General features: G+C 48.4%; 1 protein-coding gene across 1 annotated transcript; it reads left to right on the plus strand.

Moving 5' to 3' along the window:
- The first annotated feature begins 5,924 nt into the window (after window positions 1-5,924).
- Window positions 5,925-17,370, plus strand: LOC128721962 (uncharacterized). Its single transcript, XM_053815773.1, has 4 exons — window positions 5,925-5,931; window positions 7,184-7,248; window positions 15,271-15,928; window positions 16,325-17,370. The coding sequence occupies exons 1-4, from the start codon at window positions 5,925-5,927 to the stop codon at window positions 17,368-17,370; spliced, it is 1,776 nt and encodes a 591-aa protein (XP_053671748.1).
- The last annotated feature ends 251 nt before the right edge of the window (window positions 17,371-17,621 follow it).

A 17,621-nucleotide genomic window follows, 5' to 3' on the forward strand; every position in this document is an offset into this window, starting at 1 on the left:
TACAGTATTCACCACCCAGAAAGCATGCAGGAAAACCGGGAGCGATGAGCAATCGTTGCTCAAACCTCTAGCCCCAAAACTGCTGGCGAGGAATCGTTTTCACGCTGGGAAAGTTGATAAACCCACGACAGTCTACCACGTGGTGTGGCTGTGTCGAAACCGGTTAGAGCACGTCCGATCAAGCCGCAACGTGACATAGAGCACTCCATCGGGGTTTTCATGGGCCGATCGGAGAGAACAAAGCAAGCCTGCATCGGTCTGCGAAATGGCACGATTCGCACAATTCGTATCCTTCCTGAAGGCTAACCACACACCCAGGACACAGTCAAACAATAATAAACCGGAATGAAATCAACCTCAAATTTGTTCCGTTTCTTTCCGACTCTCATTTGAAGCTGGTGCACCATCCAGCGTGCTCTTTTGCCGAGCCTCAGTGAGGCGAGATTGTAAGCAGGCTGTTGCTCTGGAGCGTCTCAAACCGCTTTGTAGACCACTGCAAGGAATTACTCGCTCTCACATGAGGTGGAAATTACCATATGCATGAATAAAATTCACTCATCCGCATCAACAGCGGAACGTGCCGGCGTTGGGGACGTTCCAAGACCTTTCCAGCGTGGCCGTGTGTTGCCATAAATTTAGGATATTCCTTTGCGTTGGGTAGCTGCAACAACATCAAACAACAAGGGAAGAAAATGTACGCAGACGTGTCACTTAATAAGCGTCGAGCTTATCTTGCACCCGATGCCGCAATTTCCTGCCAAAGGACAGCTAGGACTAGCTAGCGCTCTGAAGCTGCTGTCTGCTTGGTGATGCGATATTGCATAACCACCAGGCGCGTACCGAAAGCGCTGGTCTGCAATCGCTCAATCTCCCGCCATGATGGGGATGCTGTTGCGTTTGATTGCATAAGTGATTTTTTTTTTTGCTTTAGTTTTTTCACTGCCCAACCTTGGTCGTTGGCACGGAGACGCGCTCCGTGATCTTTCGCCTGACGCATTCAGGAAGGAAAAGCATAAAGCGCCACCGCATGAATAATGCACGGAAATTTATTGCACTGAAACCACCGGCGGGAGCGGTCGCCTCGGGCTACCAGAGCAAAGAGTCGATGGATCGGTGTGCTCGGCTACGAAACAAATGGCCCGTCAGCCACCGATCCGTAGAAGCACACCAGATCAAACCATGCCGGTGGCTTGTACGCCTTTCGTTCGTTTCTCGCGGTCTAGCGACACCAGGAGTGATTTTTGATGAAAAGACTTCATGTCGACAGAGAATGGCGCATTCTGAAGACCCGCTAGCGGATAAGTTGCTCTCGGTTCCACCCGCAACGTTCCTAACCGAACGCAACGCCCGTCAGGTTTTCACCGGACGATAAATCTCGTCTCAAGTGGTCTGCCCCGGGAGCTTGTGCAAAAATAACCGGATCGATATGCGCCACGCCGCTTTGCATTTCGTAGCTCCATCTTTTATGTGGCTCCCTCTGGCCGTTTGTTCGTTGCGCGTATGCTTCGAATCCCACTGGTAAGGGATCTTCATGCCCCATTCATTGCCGGGCACTTCTGGTTGGTTTGTTTTAATTTCTTTTTGTAGGAAAGTAACACGCACTGACACACGGGCACGGCAGCCACAGATTGAACAGATCCGTTCTAAAGCTAACCGCCTACGGCAAAGCACGAGCGCTGGTGCAAAGTTGACCGAACCGTTTCATAAACTATTCACTACACATTCTGTTAATTTCTTTTTTCTCCCATATTTTCCCTTTGCACAGCCTCAGAAAGCGGAAAACGAGGACTTGTACGAGAGAGAAGTAGCACGCTTGGAAATAAAATTCCCACAAACCTTCTCTCTCGTTCTGCGTGCAGACATGTGAAAATGTGAACCACTTTACAGGAGCAAAAGCACCGCTGGAAGCTTCTCCGCTGGCATTATTCTAGCGCCTCCATTCACAGTGAATTTGCACGAGTTGCGAACGGACGCGGGTGAAATACGAACATGGTCGTGCAATTTTCACTCCATTCTTGTATCATTAATCTTCTTTCTTTTTTGCTCATTGTCCCGCTGTACGTTCACACAAGCTCCTTATCGCACAGTGCTGAACAGAGTGTGCTCCATTTTATACAATGGCACGATCGAACGACTAAAGAATTTAACCCAAAAGCTGGGAAGTAGACGCTGGCTTCTTGATTCAAAGTTTCGTGGCCTCACTTTCCACGCAGCACAATCGAGTTGTGAACCGAATATCAACAAATGTGTTCGGTCAGGGTTTGCATTATTCAGAGGCTCGTTCGGATGTAGTTGATGGTCGGCAGGTGTTAACATTATGTTGACTAACTCTACAAACACACAAACACCGCTATCAAATGGGGTGAAGCTAAACGGAGCTAAAGTGATGCCAATCTGCTTCCAGGCATTTAATGGCTTCCGACGGCTTTGTAAATTAATTTATAATATTTGTTGGTGCCCCCGCGGCTGAGAACATCACAAAACCTACTACACGGGTTACTCGAACGTATACGTAAATTATATTTTCAATTACCCGCCGATGCTCGAGACTCAGACCCATACGGGCCCCAGGGCTGTTCGATGACGACGTCGTGCGCCTCCCATCCTATCGATGATCGATCCCACGCCATCAGCAGCCAATAGGCACACATGCAAAGCTCACCAGTCGGCTGGAGAAAGCTTTCTCGTGGCATGGCAACGGGCTCGAATCACGTTATCGACCAATCCGATTAAGCGCCTGCTTGGTAGGCAACGGCTGGCGCCTTTGCGATTCCCAACGGACCGAGTCGGTGTCTGGAAATAGGCTGCTGAAAATAAGCAAACCGTACCTCGTTTACATCATTACGGCACGTATATGCTCTCCGGCATGTCCACCTCTCCTGCCATGTGGTGTTCGCTTTCCCACTTCTCCAGCCCGTCTGGCTCAAGCAGATCCCCCCCAGGGTGCCATTGCGTTGGCCGGTGGCAATTTTACCGCTAATTAAAGTAAATTAAAACGCTCATTAGAATTTTATTCAATTACCGCACGCCAAGTCAGCACTCGGCGACTCGGCGAGTCGGGTCCACGGGGCTGGCTGGCGCAGGCTATTAGTCAACCGGGGCCACCACCAGAACCACCACCAGCAGACCCCGGTCCGGTTTGTCGGTCGGTCGTTTACCATCGACCGCGGCCTGGAGCGAAACCATTGGCGCAGCGATTAAAATTAATTACACTAAACCGTCGCCCGGGTGGAAAGTTTCGAACCACCGAGGCCAGCAGGGAACCGAGACGGTTCGTGCAGCTGTCAAAATATTGCTTCATTACTTCTCCACGCCAGCGCCAGAAACGCCCGAAGTGGCCGCAGCACGAACTAGCACCCCGGTGGCTCCTGGGCTGCGATTTGTTGATGGACACTTTCGGCGCTGGAGGATGTAAAAATCAATTATAAAACATGGAACACAGGACAGGTAGCGAGTCTCGGTTGGTGCTAGGATCTGGGAACTGTGCTACGGTCAGCGTTCTAGGCTCGCAGACAACGCCGATGGTCATAAAATTCATTTTCCATTTAACGATGCCGGCGGTTTCTCGGCAGCTTTGTTGCTCCAATTGTTGCCTTAAAGTTGCTCCGGTTGGTTGCTGGAGCACATGAATAAATGCCTGTAATGTAACATCAAAAGAAACCGGCGTCAAGAATTTATGTGAATCGTTTTGTGCAGGAGCTTGTTAGGCATTCCTTGCATCGATTACAGTGATATAATGTCACATTAGCTCCTTTTTCAGCATTCCTCTGATGATTTTGAGAAATTTGAAACAGATGCTATGTAGTCATTAGCCTCAGCTCATCAACTGAATTTTCTAGGAACTATTATCATTAAAAAGCACATTTTCTAAATTGTTCACGGATTCAAGACAACCATATGTATCATCATTTATAGCAGGAGCATCTAGTCAAAGGATCATTTTCGACACCTTTAGCTCATGTTACAACTTTAATGCCGTTCAAGACAACAGTTGAAAGCGACAAAGTCAACTCAAAGTCCCTTTAAGCGTCTTCCTTTTTGTTTTGAATTGCGATTGTGATTGCGAATTCAGAACAAATCTTATCTGCTTTCTCAGCAACTCAGTACACTCGTCGCAAACCTCGGCACAATGTTTGGAAGGGTGCAATCAAATTAAACAAACTACCTTCTCAGCCCCCGACGGAGTACCACTCGTCTTCTTTCGCCCGGGTCAATCGACACTTCTTCCAACTGCTCGAAGCGACGCGCATCATTAGCTCCAAATTGAGATTGCTGCATAAATCCATCAGCTAGGCAAGAACCCACCGCCCTGTTGCTCAACGCCAGCATCCTTACTCCTTAATCTTCAGTCTTGCTGGATTTTCATGCTCGAGAAGGGGCACAATCTTAAGCTCCATTCTGGAGGTTTCTCCTAGCCGCGCGAAACGATGGCCTCAGCAAACTCAATTAACGGACGGCCCAAAACTTTGACCGTTCCGATGTGCCGCAAAGTTTTCGCATGAAAGAGGTAAATTACGCCAACCACCAACCTTGCCCAACCTTCCGCGGAAACCCTGCGACTTTGACACGCGTCTGTCGTCCGGGTCGTGCCCTTCCGCGTGCCATCGATGTCGCTACCTCGTGCGAGAGTTTGTAAAAAGGGATGAAACAGCAGCGTGTTTTCTGCTTGACTGCTTCGGACCTGGGAAAATGCCTCCCATCACCAGCAAAAGACCAAAACCGTACCATCACACTACGATTTATTGTTGTGGCTCACGATTCCGGCACGGAAATGCTCCCATTCGCTGATAACGCACAATCGGGACGCTCCACCCACGTCCCGAACAGGATCAATCATCGCGAAGAACCCGCGACCCGATGGATCTATCTTGATCTCATTAAAAGTTGCCACGGCGCTCATTAGCGCACGGTCGCCGGTGACTCCGGTTGTCGGCACGAATCACGCCGAAAGTATCGCGTTACAGGACGCACTTCAGCATCGGTGAGGTCCTTCCGTGCTGGTAGAAGATGACGTGGAGAGCGTGAGCTAGCCACAGCCACGGACTTGCCCTCTCGTCCTTGGGAGCATAGCGCTGTGGCATTCCGACTTGGGGAGCATTTTGGACGAGCTCGAGGATACCTGATGCTCGCGGTTCGTTCTCGTGCCCGTCGGTGCCTTTATCGCAAAGTTAATCCATTGAAAAGTTGCCTCACCGGCCTCGGATCTGTGGTGTTCGCTGAAAAGGCCACGGATACAGGACACGAATGGGCAGGAGTGAGCCATCTTTTCACCGGTTCCAAACGGCATCTCAGACCCGACCGTTCATCGTGCCTCGAAAGCGTCATCTCATCGTTTCCTATCTCCGAGTCATGCTCGATGAAGCACGAGCTCGGCTGACCGGCTGGAGGCTCACTGTGCGAGGGTTGCAGGTTTGAGTCAACAATTTTCCTGCGGGAAAGTTTCGCCCGGTGACTATCCGTCCCGGGATGAAACCGATCCCGGGCACACAATTTCGATCCGGAACTATTCATCATCCCGCGATAGCACGCCACGGCACGAAGGGGCTGACTTTTTCGCTTGCCTTTCGTGCTTCCTCGCGATCTTGGTACGCCAATGGAAAACCCCCGGCAGCCGTGCATCCGAACGGTATGCTAAGCCCCGGGATGTATGCAACCGGCAGCACGTGTCGCCGTTCTGCTTGCACGCCGGAAGCGAAATCCTGTACCACCGAGCAGCGATTGGCTGCTAAAGGGTGGAAAAAGTAGGGAAATAAAAGTCGGGCCTGCCAACGAGTACGGGTCGCCACGTGGCTGCTGGGTATCGTAAAGAAAACAAGATAGGAAAATCATGGCGTACCGTGTCGATCCACGATGGATACTTTTTCGTTTCGCTACGGAGTTTTTCTTCCAACACCCCAAGAAAAGTGGCTCCGTATCTGGGCGCTATGGAACGTGAGCTGAAATTTGTACAACCCGTGCCACTTCTACCTGTGGCAGAACGTGTACGTGAACTGGAAGGGTTCACTTTTTATGGCATTCCGAAGGGTGGGAGAGAAATGATAAAGTACGTAATATAAAGCGTCTCCCCTCGTGTGGTGTGCCCCAAAAAGGACAGGAGGGTTTTCTTCGATTTGCTGGTGCTCCACTCCATTACACTGCCAGAGCGCGATGTAATCGGAAACCCATTGCAACTGAAGCAATCTCTTCATTCACTCTCTGCCGTTCGAAGGCATGCGAGGCTTTTCCGATCCATTTTCCATCGGTCTTTAAGAGCTGGCAGTGTCCCGAAACGCTGCTCGTGCTCATTAGCTGTGAAATGTACCCTCGCACACATACACAGACCTCATAGCTGGTTGCCAACCACGGAAAAGGCAGGAAAATCATTCTCGTTATGGCCGCCATTGCCATTGACGTGTAACTAAGTGGCTTGGGCTGAGTGGCTCTACTCCGCGTGCTCGTGCTGTTTGTTTTGCACTCCCGACTCTACGCTTTTCCACTCTCCGTTCTCACCAACCGGAAATGAGAATGGAAAGCTCACATACGACGGGAGCGCAAAACCACGCCATCGAAATGGAGGGCAAGGAAATTTAAAATTAGTTTCTTAATTAACGTCGACCGCTACCCCGTTCGGCAATGGGACAACCCCTATTTGGGGCTCTTCCGGTTGGCAAATTGCGAATGGAAATCGAAAACCCACGCCTGGCCTCAACGTGGGCTGTCAAATAATCGCTTCGAGTGACGCTGACCGAGGGCGCGTGAGAGTGGAGCACACGGTGACCCAGTTTTCCCCAAAATGGAACGATCCAATCATAAACATCCACGAACGACGGTGGCGCATCCACAAAAGGGCAGATAGGGAGTTTAGCCTTTTCACCCGATGATTGGCAATCATGCATCATTTTCGTGTGCGTGGGAAGGGAGTGTGTTTTTCTTTTCGTGATGTTTTGGTTCGATCTCGAAGGGCATCAAGCACGACCCACTCGGCTTGCACCATTCTGGCCAGTTATGAAGGACGATTTTTCATCCGATCGATTATCTATTAACCTTCGAAAATGATCCACGCAGCCGACGCGGGACCGAAATTTTATGGCTTCATCATGTTGCCAGCGTTTCGCTCGAAGTATCTAATCCGATCATTTGTTTTTCTTTCTCTCTCTCCTTTTCACGCTTTCTTATTTTTGCTGTACCGATTTTTCTGCTCTAGCTGGCGCTGCAGATGGACCCAAACTGTCGGAACCGAGTATTACGGAATCTAAACCCAACCCCAAGGTAAGTGTGCCGTTCTCTCGTCGTACTACTATCCCTACAAAAAAGCCCTCAAAGTAAATCCGACCCAATCTCGGCACGAGTTTTCCCTTCCGGAACACTCAATAGATGCACCCAACCCTGCTGGGTGGAGAGTCGATCGGCATCCGAATCGAGGGCAGTAAAATCCGATTACATCACGCCGTGCTGCGGTTCGCTGGGTGCCATCGCTTTCACGTCCTTCGATCGTGCCATCATTAGTCGTGCTAGCTGTGGCATCAGCGTGGGACGCACTTACTCAATGGAAGGAGCAGGGCAACGGTTCGATCTAAAAATATCGCCCACATCTACCCTTAAGCCCTTGGTGCACCTGGTGACAATATTTTTCCACAATCCCACGCTGACCTGGTGATTTTGGCAAAGTCTATCGATAAAAAACCAGTGGCAGGTCGTACCGCATCGTATCCTACTTTGTTAGTCGAATCGTGGTGTAATAAAACACAGAACTGGGTAGCAATAGTAGTGGTAGTAAATGGAAAAAATACTCTATAAAAAGCATTCGTAGAAACGAAGAGAAAAAATGCTCTTTTTTTAACTGGTGTACCAACGCTAGTGAATTAGAAGAAAATAAATTAAACCCGCTATTCAATGGGTGTAGCTATGACAAAAGCAGCTTTCAAGCTCACGGCTCTTTTTAATTGAATCCTGAGTAATGTATGGGGTGAATCTTTTCTTTTTTAACAACCGTTTTTACAGCTTTGCTTGGTACAATTGTTTTGTTTTCAGTGCTTCCTTATATACAATGGCCAGGCGCCAAACAACTCGTTTAAGTCAGTGCTTTAAAGTGAAGAGCTTTTATGCAATGCCGGAACTCAAATGAATCAGTAACTTTAACACTTAAACCTTTACTTTAAGTGGGCAGGTATAGCTGCTTCATCTACTTTCTGAAACACAAAAAATGCTTCTCTGAAACGGGTTTATGCGCTCGATCATTATAATTCGTTTACCTACCATTATGATGCTCCCATCAAACGAACCAATGCCCTTATCACCAAATCGTGCTCGATGCTACCGGGATGCACTCCCGCACGAAGCGTGCCTTTTTCCACGACGCACCGATTAAAATCATCTCCCCCATATCCCAAAACCGAACCCACAAGGGTCGAGATTGGCTCAACGGTTAGGGAGAACACCAAAACCGACCGTTCGAGACCATGCCGGGTTTGTGGTGTGGGTGACAACCGCACCCTAGCGCGGTAAACGATCCACTCACCCGTAGGGTTGGATCCTTCAACTCCTCGAAGGACTCGCTCGGCACCACAACCCCGAGTGAATAGGGAAAAAAACGAACTCGATCGAAAAACCTGAAAGCTGACCGACCCAGCCGAGCGGAACGGAAAGCGATAAAGATTTTTGATCCCACCGGAAGCGATCAACCGCCGCCCAGCCGACCGACCAGTTGATTGAATTTCGACGAAAAGGCAACTTTCACAAAGGCATCTCCACCGCACGACCGGTGGGTTCCGTTCTGGTGCCGCTCAAAAGGAAAAGCCTTCCTCCCGGTCACCGGTGCCCGGCTGCTTGGCACGAAAATTGGAAAACGCTATAAAAATGTGCTGTAATCAATGATTACACCGAAGCATTGATTTCCCATCTCACATGAAACTCTGGTGGTGAGCCCGTGAAAAAGATGAACAAGAACATGTTGAAGAGGAAGAAGAAGCAAAAAGGGCAAACCTTCCCAGTCCGGTCTCGGCTCCGGATGGAATTTTATCGGAGGGCGAGAATCGATCCAATTTGTACGATTAGGCTTTCATTAGGTGGATTGTGTTTGTGTGCGTATTTCCTTGGCTGGCTACCTTCTCATCGTCATTGCCCGCACCCAGAAACTGGTGCTGGTGGGGATAATGGCCACCGTAAAGTGATTGCAACAGGCAACGGCTCGTGGACTGAACCGGGACTAAACACGGTCTCCTGAGCTGGGGCCAAGATTAAAGAAAACGGGTACCCTTCAAGTATGTTGGTGTGAACGAGAAGCAAATAGTGACCAATCAATGGGGACCTTTTATGGGACAAATCCTTTCCATTACGAGCAATGAGTAGAAAGCTTTGGGTTGCGGAAACGATAAATTTAGAATTTGATAAATGAAACGTCAACGAAATAATTACGTCAGCTTCTTCGATTAGAATGTTATGCCATTTCCTCTGACAACCGAATGCTCCCAATAAATGCCAATTAGCTCCAGACCAGACTTGAATGCAACGTGCCAATCCGTCGCAGCGTAATTATACCGCACAGAATGTGATTGCCACACGTCCCAGCCGGCACGCTCAGTTCCACGATGCTTTTATGCAGTTCTAATCGAATCGGGCATCTGCGACCCGTAATAATTACTCATCTACCGTCGCCTGCCACCGGCGATTGCACAACGATTCGTTGCAGCTGCAGCATGGTGCCTCGGCACTAGCATTATGCGGATGCTCAACGTCCGACGCTATTAAGAAGCTATCACCCAATGGGGGCAGCCAATCAGTGGGACAAAAGCCAAACCGCACTCGTATCAATCTCCGTCGCCGAAGGACACTTTGCGGAGCATTTTGCGACAATTGAGTGGCCATTTGTGTTTTTCTTGCCCGCCTCACAACTTCAACTCCTCGGCCATCCCCTTTGCGATGAACGGTAGTCTAGGGATGTGAGTATGCGAGTGTGAGTAGACTTCGTGTTTCGATAATCCGATTATAGCGGGAGTCAATAAAATTACCATAATGATGCACCAACCCAGCTGCCGGCCATTCGAGAAACGTGCCGCAACCGAGCGAAGCGAGACTGAGAGTAATTACTCCCTGAAGCCTCGAGATCTCCGCGGGGTAATCACGCTGTCGACCTGAATTCTTTTTTGAAAAAGGACATCGATGCTGTGGCCTCATCTCTGGCAAATTGTGGCAAAAAAAACTGCCGCAGGTGACGAAGACCCGTAATTGAATTTTCATGGAGAGCCGACACACGGAAGTGCAAATTGATTTATCTGATCTCATCCCAGATCAGTGACGTAACGAAGTATCTTTATTTTTATGTATCCCTGTTTCGTTACTATTGAAGAAGGATTTCGATTTCAGTTTAACTGCGGAAAGTGGCACTGTAATACTGCAAATCTATTTGAATAATTGAAGAAAGGGGGAGACAAAAAAATAGAATAAGAGAGAAATGGTTGTGTACACGATTAATTATGTATGATTTAAGCAAATAAATCACTAATGCAAAACGTGTAATTGATATGAGTAGCGAGAACATAATACCACTCAACCAAAAAAAATACCACTTAAAATACCAATCCTTCAGATAGCCAGCTGAACAATAAATATCTAGAAAATTAGTGCAAGAGTAAGTAATAGGCTAATAAGTTGATAAAAAGAGCTTTCGTCCTTAAACATTTTTGTGGCATTCTACGAGGTGCGTACCTGGTTTGTGTCTGGGAGAGCTATTGATGAATGGAAAAACCAAACACAGCTCGTCCAAAGGAAGCTGACGAGCAGAGATCTTGAGTGAGTAGTACAAATACAAATGGTTCACATTGCTACGTTACTGGTGGAATGGACGAAAGAACATTCCAAATACCAGCGCACGACCAACACACATTGCTTGCATAGATGGAGTATGTTCGCGTTGAAGAACGAACGATACATGCTCGAGATGGCTGAAAAAATCGGAATCTCTTAAATAAGATGTTCGAAAAGCTCGTACTCGTAGGTTTTTCCCCGTTAAATTATATCCCTAAATCAACGTGCAACGTGATTGATCGTGAAAGGATGAAACTTGATGCACAGGAATGAAATTCGTGACGTCAATTTTTACGTTCACCATAAGACCACGTTGTGAAACGGCATCAATCAAACGGCACGAAGTGATCAAACAACAACCGGGAGACTTTTCGGTAAAAATAGCTCAACTCGTGGAAGGGTACACATAGTATGTTGAATATTTACCATTGTTACACTTCCGTGGTTTAATGTTCATGTTAAGCATATCTGTTTGTAGTTGAAAAACGTAATATGATTCTCTTAACTTTGCCTGCAAAATCATCATTTAACAGTAAATTCGTTTCCAACTAGAATGAAAACGACGTACAACCGATCAGCAAAAATATATATGTCATTGATTGCCAATAAAATATACCTGATTTGCTGATAGACATTTCGCGCTCTGGAAAGCCTGAAGTCATGCTGCTCAATAAATTGCTAACATTTACATCTTCACGGTGATAAAATATTTCTCACGCCCTGCGGGGATTTCCAAATTTTGCTCCAAAAATGACACTGAATGACAGCTCAAGTGACAGCTCAACCATTACCGTGCACAAGTGATTGGCGTATCTCGTACCGGATCCAAGGCGCGAAAATCAGCAATTAAATCTCAGCGTTACGCAAGACATTGTACGCTACACCCGGGAAAGCTCGCTCGAAATTTTCCCACAGTTCCGGCGTTACGTGGTCCGCTGGGAAAGTCAACTCATTTCCAATGTGTACACTAATTAGTGGCATGTTTGCCAGCATTGGAACTAGTGCGCGGCTGAAAGATTACAAATTATTTTCGGTTGGGAAATTAATTCACTTCGGATGCCGCCATTTATCTCACGCACATCCGTCACGGCTTCGGAAGCGTCAGCCTGCATCACCCGCGGGCTGATGAATTGCCACCGCACCGCACATACCTCCACGAACCGCGAGCTCAAAATCGATCGAACCGTTAGCATCACAAGCAGCTGCCGAAAAAGAGCCACTGTTCAGCTGTCACATCCATCTATATTTTGCCTCACTGATGGGAGCTTCCACGGTTGTTTGTCTATTTTTTCGGCACCCCGCAGTAATCTGGCACGTTCGGTGCTCTAAGCCCTAAGCGTATCATGTGGCGGCATTCCCAGCCAGGCAGGGGTCCATCCGTAGCGTTCCCGGGGCCGGAAGGCACGGTTTCGGGATTGTAAATTTATGACCTTTTGTGTCATCGTTGTCCTTGCCGTCGTCACGCGTCGGACATCGCCCGAAGCTCTGCACTTCATTTCAATCGATCGAACACTCGATTGCACACTGCCGAAGTAAAAGCCAAAAAGGAGGACCAAAAAGACCAAAGCACACAGAAAGCGCCTACCCATCGTGAACCGACAACCGACAGATGAATGTACGCCGTCCATCTACGCCGGGACGCTGAGGGGCGCACTTTTTCCGCGCCGGGTCGTTTTGTCTCTTTTGTTTTTTGCTTGTTGCTCGTGTGGGTGTGTGGAGATGTATATTTGTGTTATCAAACATCCCAAAAACGGCATTCACTCCACACACGAGTTCCTTCCACCCTCAAAGCCACCCAAGCGCGTGGATGAGTGATGGTGGGCGATTTACCATCGCCGGCATGCGAGTGATGGAAATGTTTGTAAATGCAACAAGCAAACAAAGGGCGATGAACGCAAAAAAAATCTTTCTCTTCTTCGACGCTCTACCAAGCACCACAGTGAATGGTTTCTGGTACATATGAGCCGAATAGAGGAAATAAAACGCGTTCCACCAATAAACACCAGGCGTCTCCATCGAGCATTTTGCGAAGCCACGTTGCCCTTGGGCTGTTTTGTGCCGGTCGGTGGCAATTTGCTTGCTTTATGCTCGGTTAATATCGCTGTTTTGCGATGTATATTGATGGGAATGGAACCGAATTAATCAACACCAGTCAACAGGAAATGCCTCTTCCGTTTTAGAAGACCGTCTTGGAATGCAATCAACAGCAAATTGACTTTGTCACGTTTTAGCCTATGGGGAATTTTTGTTGAAAGGTTTAGGAATTCATTTATAGAACGGTGAGTTTATTTTTCATTGTTTCAATTTCGTTCTTAACAAATTATTTTCTCTACCTATTGTGTATCTATATTTAGTATAAATTTAAAAAAATCTATTTCCAGTCATAAGTTGTATCTCACTAGTTTAATAATTTAACTTTGAACCATCTGAACAATTCGAATGAAATATACTCATTCTCGTATAGAATATTCTATTTTTACTTATGGAATGTCATATGATTGTAAATGTACATGTGCTAAAAAATATAACAAATCACAAAGCATGTTTTTTAAAGATTATAAAAGTAACATGCTTTGTGGTAACAAAAACTTCCACGATGGTGTTGAACTTTCATGTAAAACCCTGTTTTTCCGTCGTTTTTATGCAACTCCAACCATATCCTGCTCGTTGCGGTGTTGCTGAGCGGGGCAAAAAATCACCAGATATTCCAGAGACGTTCTAGAGACGTTCACCGATGTTCTCGTTTTTCAAAAGCTTCGTATACATTACAGCCAACACTGTTCCCCAGCGGATGAGTTATGACCTGCAAAAAGACACCTCGCCTGACACACGAGACGTATTCGTACGCCAATGGAGCGTAGTGTTTACATTGGTACGAGATAAAAGCGTGCCGTTTCACCAGAACCCACTTTTTGGGAACCTCTATCAAATCTCTACCTATAGCGCATTTTTACCGTCTAGAACCCAGTCTGATACTTAGACACGCTCTTTATCTGTCAAAAATGGAGAAGTTAACCAGAGTTTATAAAGAAGCTACGCTGGTACGCCAAAAAACTGGCTGGCAGCATCAATTTTCCCCATATTTTATCCATGCCGTTTGAAATGAGCACGCAAATACCGCCCGGAAACCAAGCAACGAATGAGCGGAATTTGTACGCCCATAACTTGCACACTTAATCGGATCGGCTGTGGAAGAGTCTAGAAAAGGCTCACGATAAGAAGAAATGGAGAGCAGATTTTTCATCTTGATAAGAGCACGAATAAAAATCGATGATCGTTAGCCGCAGAATGTAGCGAAACGTTGCCAAAAGAATTGGCTACCCACCTAGCATTCGCACCGCCACGAGGTATCGCATACACGCGGTCAATGTCGAAGTCTCCCAGACCGACACAATGGAGCAGTTCCGGTCTCGATGGCCGACGGGCGAGGTTTCGGAATTTACTGATTGTACCCCGTAATGGTGCCGTGATTTTTATTCCTTCCATAAAACCCACCGCTTTATGGATACGGCCGGTGGATTTGCTGGCCGGATTAGGGGATGAGGGATTCGATTATTTGACTTTTGCTTGTTTGTTTCTCTGTTTCCACACACCAACATGACCATCGTTATTTCCATATCACACGCAAACCAGTGCTTCCTCGGCGCGCTTTTTGGACGGCGCGTTTTTCCAAAAGGATGCATGGCGGCCCAGAAATAACCGAACCGAAATAGCGAACGAAATGAAGCGGAGCAGCTGAAAATTGAAGTACAATTCCGCAGCCACGTGAAACTCCACCCACGGGTTGGATGTAAGAGGATGCTTTCGTACGTCGGAATTTGCAAAGCCCCCGCAAATAAACGCCTCTGCCTGACAGGCAGCATCCATATTTGCGTCGCAACTGCTGCGAGTACACTGCTGGGAGTGAATTCACCGAATACCCGTCCATTATGGGGGCGCATTCGCACGGGAGCTATAAATAATTTCCCGAAAGTAAATGTAATAATAGAAGCAACCTCCGCGCAGGCACGTTCGGGTTGCTTGTACTCAATTGATTAGCAGGCGCGATTCCGGATCATTAATTCCACCAAAGCTCGACGCAACGCACCGGGCCCGGGAGCGCTGTTCTGGGAAGCTTGAAATTAAATTAATTAAAACTAACTTCTGTGCCATCAGCTTGCGATGGATTTGATGCTGAAATTAATAGTCCGCCCACAGGGCCGCTGGGTGGGTGCTAAATATTTGAATAATGGTTCCCTCGGGACCCATACTCCTACCCGGAAGCAATACAAAGCGCGTCTCAAATAATGCCGTGATTGATTCAGGCAGCCATTCGCATCCTGTGCGTTGGGTTTTAATTTATTGCCAAACTTCCCCCACAATGAAACGTCGCGCTGCTGGCCGAGTCCTTCGTCTCCTCCCTCAAAGCATGAGGACAGGACTTACCCAACCTGTGACCTGTGAGTGTAACCTCCTCTGTTTCGTTCCGTTTTCTCTCCCCGAACGCAGCCGGCTCAAGATCAGCAACAGGCCAAACATCGGCACCGACGGGACGATGGGTACGTGGCAGCGGAAGCCAGTGACGACGGAGGGGAGGAAAATTTCATCGCACTAGCCCCGGATGAGGCCGATATTTATAACTTCTCCAACATCATGAGCATGACGATGGCGAACGGACCGGCTGGTGGAACCGGGCGGCGTGGTGCCAATGTAAATGAGGCAAATCCGTTTAATGAATTTCGCAATACGCAACGGCAACGTCCTGAACCGGAAGACCTGGCACCCGAGCCCAACGAGCCACCAAAGGGTGAAAAGGAACTGCCCGAGTTGACGCTGGATGATGGGCGTGTGCTTGGGGAAGGAGCGACCAGGCTGCGGACCCGATTTGATGCCGTTCCGGACGAGGACGATGACGGTGGCAATGGTGGAGAGGTAGACGGTGAGTCTGAGGATGATAACGCGATCGAACGGAGTCGCTTCCTGGCGCAAGGATCCAGGCCAGCCGGTGGGCAGGACGACACTCTACTGAGCAATGGCATTGACTTCTTGAACTCGATCGATGGCGCGTATCTGCTGGCAAATGCTGGGGGTCGTGGTGTTGGTGAGCAGGTGGATGGCAAGATGGCGAAGAATGACGACTCCGAGCGGAAGGATTACGAGGATAATGGTAAGTGGACGGTAACGGGAAATTTTGCTGAAAACCGGAGCAAATTGTGGGCGAATCAAGATCTAGCAGTGGCAATTCTTTTGTGGGTGTAAAATAGCAGATTTATTTCACAACAATCCTTAAGACTCTGTTAATTTTTTAATCGGTCATCAAACTTTGAAAAGTTAATGACGGGATCAGGCGAATTGTTGTTTAAATGACAACCTTCAGTTCGACTGCTTTATCCTTACTCGATTTTCGATTTGAGTGTGAAATTTATCGCTTAGTTCAGATCTGATTACATTCAAGAGTTCAGCTGCTCAAAGCATTCTGTAGATAATAGTTTCATACCATTACATCTCTCTAAAAATCGCTATCACTCTGTCACTTCTTGTTCTATCTTGATCCTTCTTCCAGACAACAGCGTGTCGACGCGTAAACCAACCCCAAGCGCCACAGACGGGGAAGACGAGCTGTTCGAGCAGATGGAAAAGAAGGCAAAATCGTACCGATTGAAGCTATACAAGAAGCACAAAAACTTCAAGCACACGCACCACCACCGAGGTGGACTGTATCATCAGCCATACCACACCTTCCATCACGACTACTACCGGCGCAAGATGCTCGAGCGGGAACGCGAACGCTGGAAGAAAATGCAAGACTTGAAACCCGACTACCAGGGTCAGATCAACTACTACGAGAACTCGAACAAACTCGAAACGAACGACGACATTATGGCACACCTGAACGGGCACAGCAGCCAGGAGAAGTGGCCCAATTTCGACAAGGTGATGACATCGCTCAAAACGGAACCGAAGCCGGACAACGTGCCGCCCTACATCAAGAAGTACAACCGACGCAACAAGCAGCTGATCGACTTGCTCGAGGGTACGATCGCACCACTCTCGGAGTACGGCGCGCACAAGCACCGAGAGCGCAAGTACCATCGCAGGAAAAATCCCCACTGGATGGAGGAGGACCTGTTCGAGGAGCAGCGTCCAACTCAGGCGAAAGCGACCGGGCTTCAGCGCAACTACATCCAGGAGACGCTGCAGTCCTCGACGGGACACTCGAACGCGCTGCCAGGCGAAGGCATCCACATCATCTACGACAAGAAGCACGCGGACGATCTGCGCGATGAGTTGGGTGAACCGGCCGGGTTGCTCTATGGGCGGCCAACAATGGCGGCGGCTGCACCCGATGGTGGCCATCCTGCCTATAAGCTGTCCTCCCGAGCTGGTCAGTTCGTTTACCATCGTGTCGCTTCACCACAACCGGTTGGTCCTGGATATGGGAGGCTTAAGCGTCAACGCCTCCCATTCGTCGCCATTACGGATCGGCGGCTTAGTGCCCCACCCAAACGGCGTGCTAGTGGTACAGGGGGTGTGGGTGTTGGTGGGGGTGGTGGTGGTGGTGGAGGGGGGAGCAGCTCCAACCTCCTGAATCACCAGCCGATGCCTTAGGAGTGCTGCGAGTGAAGCCGCGCAACTCTGGCGCATCCCCCGCATTTCGGCCCACTCACGCTTCACGCCTTCGCCTCCACGTTTTGCCCCCTCCCCCCCCCTCCATCCTCTCTCTCACGGTTCTCCCTTGTCCACCCTTTTTTTTGTTTTGACATCCTTTCCCTTATCCCTTTGAACCATTCAACATATCTGTCAAATTAGCGCCCCCTAGCGGCATTCTTACAAATTTCGCCTCACTCACCGCGCTTTTC

This window comes from Anopheles nili, chromosome 2 (assembly GCF_943737925.1).
Source record: "Anopheles nili chromosome 2, idAnoNiliSN_F5_01, whole genome shotgun sequence".
In the NCBI taxonomy this organism is placed as follows: Eukaryota; Metazoa; Arthropoda; class Insecta; order Diptera; family Culicidae; genus Anopheles; species Anopheles nili.